Source organism: Nematolebias whitei, chromosome 23 (genome assembly GCF_014905685.2).
Source record: "Nematolebias whitei isolate Nwh7 chromosome 23, NemWhi1, whole genome shotgun sequence".
NCBI classification, from domain to species: domain Eukaryota; kingdom Metazoa; phylum Chordata; class Actinopteri; order Cyprinodontiformes; family Rivulidae; genus Nematolebias; species Nematolebias whitei.
This window is the reverse complement of record NC_056520.1, coordinates 9,163,354-9,166,715: the sequence shown is the minus strand read 5'-3', so window position 1 is coordinate 9,166,715 and position 3,362 is coordinate 9,163,354. Positions and strand designations below refer to the sequence as shown.

At 42.3% G+C, this 3,362-nt stretch overlaps 1 protein-coding gene across 1 annotated transcript in view; it reads right to left on the bottom strand.

Moving 5' to 3' along the window:
* LOC119428711 (protein-tyrosine kinase 2-beta-like) overlaps nucleotides 1-3,362 on the bottom strand; it is a 24,421-nt gene that overhangs the window by 20,565 nt on the left and 494 nt on the right. The window contains exons 2-7 of the mRNA XM_037696384.1: nucleotides 2,059-2,237; nucleotides 1,878-1,965; nucleotides 1,573-1,652; nucleotides 1,432-1,494; nucleotides 1,291-1,345; nucleotides 387-527 (exon numbers count right to left, since the gene is read on the bottom strand). Coding sequence (XP_037552312.1) covers nucleotides 387-527; nucleotides 1,291-1,345; nucleotides 1,432-1,494; nucleotides 1,573-1,652; nucleotides 1,878-1,965; nucleotides 2,059-2,237 — 606 coding nt within the window. The remainder of the gene's footprint in view (nucleotides 1-386; nucleotides 528-1,290; nucleotides 1,346-1,431; nucleotides 1,495-1,572; nucleotides 1,653-1,877; nucleotides 1,966-2,058; nucleotides 2,238-3,362) is intronic.

The following is a 3,362-nucleotide window of genomic DNA, read 5'->3' as shown; positions in this document are numbered from 1 at the left end:
TATTTATTTATTTATTTATTTATTTATTTATTTATTTATTTATTTATGGATCTTAAATTTATGACTTGCTGTTTTACATTACGACTTAGCATCTCATAATTACAACTCTCAAAATTATGATTACATATCTCAAGAGTATGACTTAACATTTCAAAATGTGACTTAGCATTTTATAATTAGGACTCAGCAGTTCAACATTATAATTTAGCATTTCAAAATTATGACACAACATCTCATCATCTTTAATGGAATAGCCTTAATTGTCCTGAGTCGCAGTTATGAGATATTATCTCATAGTTTTTAAATGGTCTCTTGTTCATTCAGATATATTTTTCTTTTTGCAGTATGGCGTAAATGGACTTCTGTACTACTTGCAGAACACTCACCACAAGCTGACAAGCGAAGCTCTCGTGAGTGAAGGTGTAGCACAGAGACAGCGTGCTGAAGAACCTTTCCATGCAGCGGTCCTGCTGGAATGTTGAGTAGCTCTGGAACGTCTGTTGGATCAGCCGCCTCAACTGCTTGGGCTAAACATGCAATGGCGCACAAATGACAACCGGTTAGGACTTTGGTTTATTTTAAAAACTCAGAGCAAGAAGTCGTGTGAACAAAGCCGTGGGGAAAATGGGGTGCGAAGGGTGTTGCAGCAGCCCTTGATGAATGCCAGAGGACATAAATGTTCATAAGAAAATGAATGTGTCTTGCTTTTCACCATGTTTGATTTGACGATGCTCCTCATTTTTGTTTGGAAAGACACATGCTAACAGCATGCTAACAGTAAGCTAATGGCACGCTAACAACATACTAACAGCAAGCTAATGGCAAGCTAACAACATATTAATATCAGGCTAACATAATTTTTTTTTAATTTACCCTTTATTTATCCAGGTAGCCTCATTGAGCCACGAGAACTCATTTTCAAGAGAGACCTGTTTAGGGAGCAGATGGGGGTTAAAGGCCTTGCTCATGGGCCCAGAGTGGGGCGAATGAGGGTGGGGGCAGGTGTGGGTGCTTCACCTACCCCACCCACATTTTTGATGTTGTCGGTACCGGGGCTTGAACCGGCAATCTCCCGATCACAGGCTCACCTTCTCTAATCTCTGCGCCTCCACTCAACTCCGCTCCATCATGCTGACAGCATGCTAACAGCAAGATAACAACAACCTAACGGCATGCTAACATCATGCTAACGTCAAGCTAACAGAATGTTAATGACATGCTAATTGCATGGTAGCGGCATGCTAACAGCACCGGTGCGTTGTGTAATGCAGGTCTTGAGTCTCTACCTACCCTTATGCTGTTTATGAGCTCTCTGGGGAAGAACAGGTCCAGCCCTACATCCTTCCTAACAAAAGGATGGGATACAGATCAGGATTTTATGTTAGCATTATGCTAAGTTTTGTTTGATGAGTTAAACAATGCTTAACTCACTCCAGCAGTTCAAAGTTGGACTTTTTCTCCAGGCCATTAGGATTCATGTCTTTGTAGAATCTCCTGCAAAGACATAAAGCACACAAGTTTTGGCTTGTTGTCTTCTTCTGCTTGGAGCTCCTATATAAAATGAAACGTTACCTAATTTCCAGACAGCCAAGCTGTAAGGCCATCCCTTCACTCACTTTGGAGGCATAACGTTGCATATAATCACTGCGTACCTGTTGACAAGAGCACAGAAATGTTTCTCCTTTTAGGATCAGTGTCTTCTTTGGTGAATTCTGGATTGTCTACAAATTCGTGTGGATGTGTCGAAACTCGACAGTGCTCAGACTGAATTTGGAGAGCTGCAGCAGGGAGCTGGAGCAGGCTGTTATCAGGACTGTGAACTCACTGGCAGCAGATTCAGATTCTGATTCTGATTCAAGTGAAGGACCATGCCTGACCTGTTGGTAAAAGTAGAGCATGGTGGTTCTGTCATCCTGGAAAGCTTCCACGAAGTTTGATGGGATGTACCGGATTCTCAGGTCGTACCTAAACACACGAGTCTTCTTTATCTTGCTTTACTTTGGAAGGTTTTCTTTTAAAATGTACACAGCAGAATAAAGAAGGAACAGATGCTCTGACCTCCACTCGGCCTCCAGGTGCTGCTGCTCGTAACGCTGGGTGAGTTCGGACACGGTCAGGTCCGGGTGCAGCCAGTGCATCTCCGAAGACTTCAGGTGTTTGAGAAGGAGGCCGTAGCTCAGGCCGTGTTTGATCTCCGGACCCACGCAGCCACTGGACAGCACCACGTTGATCACATTCTGCGACAAGAAATATATGATTTAGTCAAATCAAATTTATTTATAAAGCACATTTTAAAACAGCAGCTGTTACCGAAGTGCTTGACAATAAAAAGCAATGGCAGTAATTTAATGAAAAGATAATAACAAAAATGAATGAATAGCATCAAAAGAAAAACATAAAAACACAGAACAACAAAATTAAATCACACTCCTACAGTCTAAATAAAATAATGCTTATAAATTATTATTATTTTTTTTATGCCTTATGCGTGGTATTTGGTAACAGGTCAAAGCTACTCAGCACAACATGTCTTCTTAAGTGCACAAAATGAAACTAGACTAAAAGAAAGAGAGGAAATCTAAACAGAAGTAAATCTCTTTAGGAAAATTAGCATTTCTAGCAAAGCTCAGAAATAACAATGGTTGATCTGGTGAGACATCAGGATGACTCTCAGCTACAACCACGTCAAATATTAGCTCTGATGATGGGATCATTTCTGCATGGTTGAGAGTCCAGCGTGAATTAGAGTGGCTCCAGAAGTTAATCAGCCTTAGCCTTTCACAAGAGGGTTTATCTCAAAATTACGACTTAACATTTTAAAACGTGACAGCATCTCAAAAACAAAACTTATTCTCCTTCTATATTACAGTTATGACTTAGCATCTTTTCTTCTTTCGGCTCTTCCCGCTTCCTCCATCTCACTCTGTCCCTCTGCATCCTCTGTCCTCACTATGTCCTCTGTGTCTTCTGTCCTCACTCTGTCCTATGCATCCTCGGTCCTCACCCTGTCCTCTGTCCTCACTCTGTCCTCGGTCCTCTCTCTGTCCTCTGTGTTCTTTGTGCTCACTCTGTCCCCACCCTATTCTGTCCATTCTCTGTCCTCACTCTGTCTTCTGCATCCTCTGGCCTCCATCTGTCCTCTGTGTCCTCTGTCTCCCATCTGTCCTTTGTGTCCGCTGTCTTCACTCTGTCCTCTGCATCCTCTGTCCTTACTCCAACTACCTCCATGTCCTCTCTAACTGCATCCATATGTCTCTTCTTTGTCTTTTTCCTGGCAGCTGCATTTCTAACAACCTTCTACCAGTATACCCAGTTTCCCTCCTCTGGACATGTCCAAACCACTGTCCCTCCTCTGGACATGT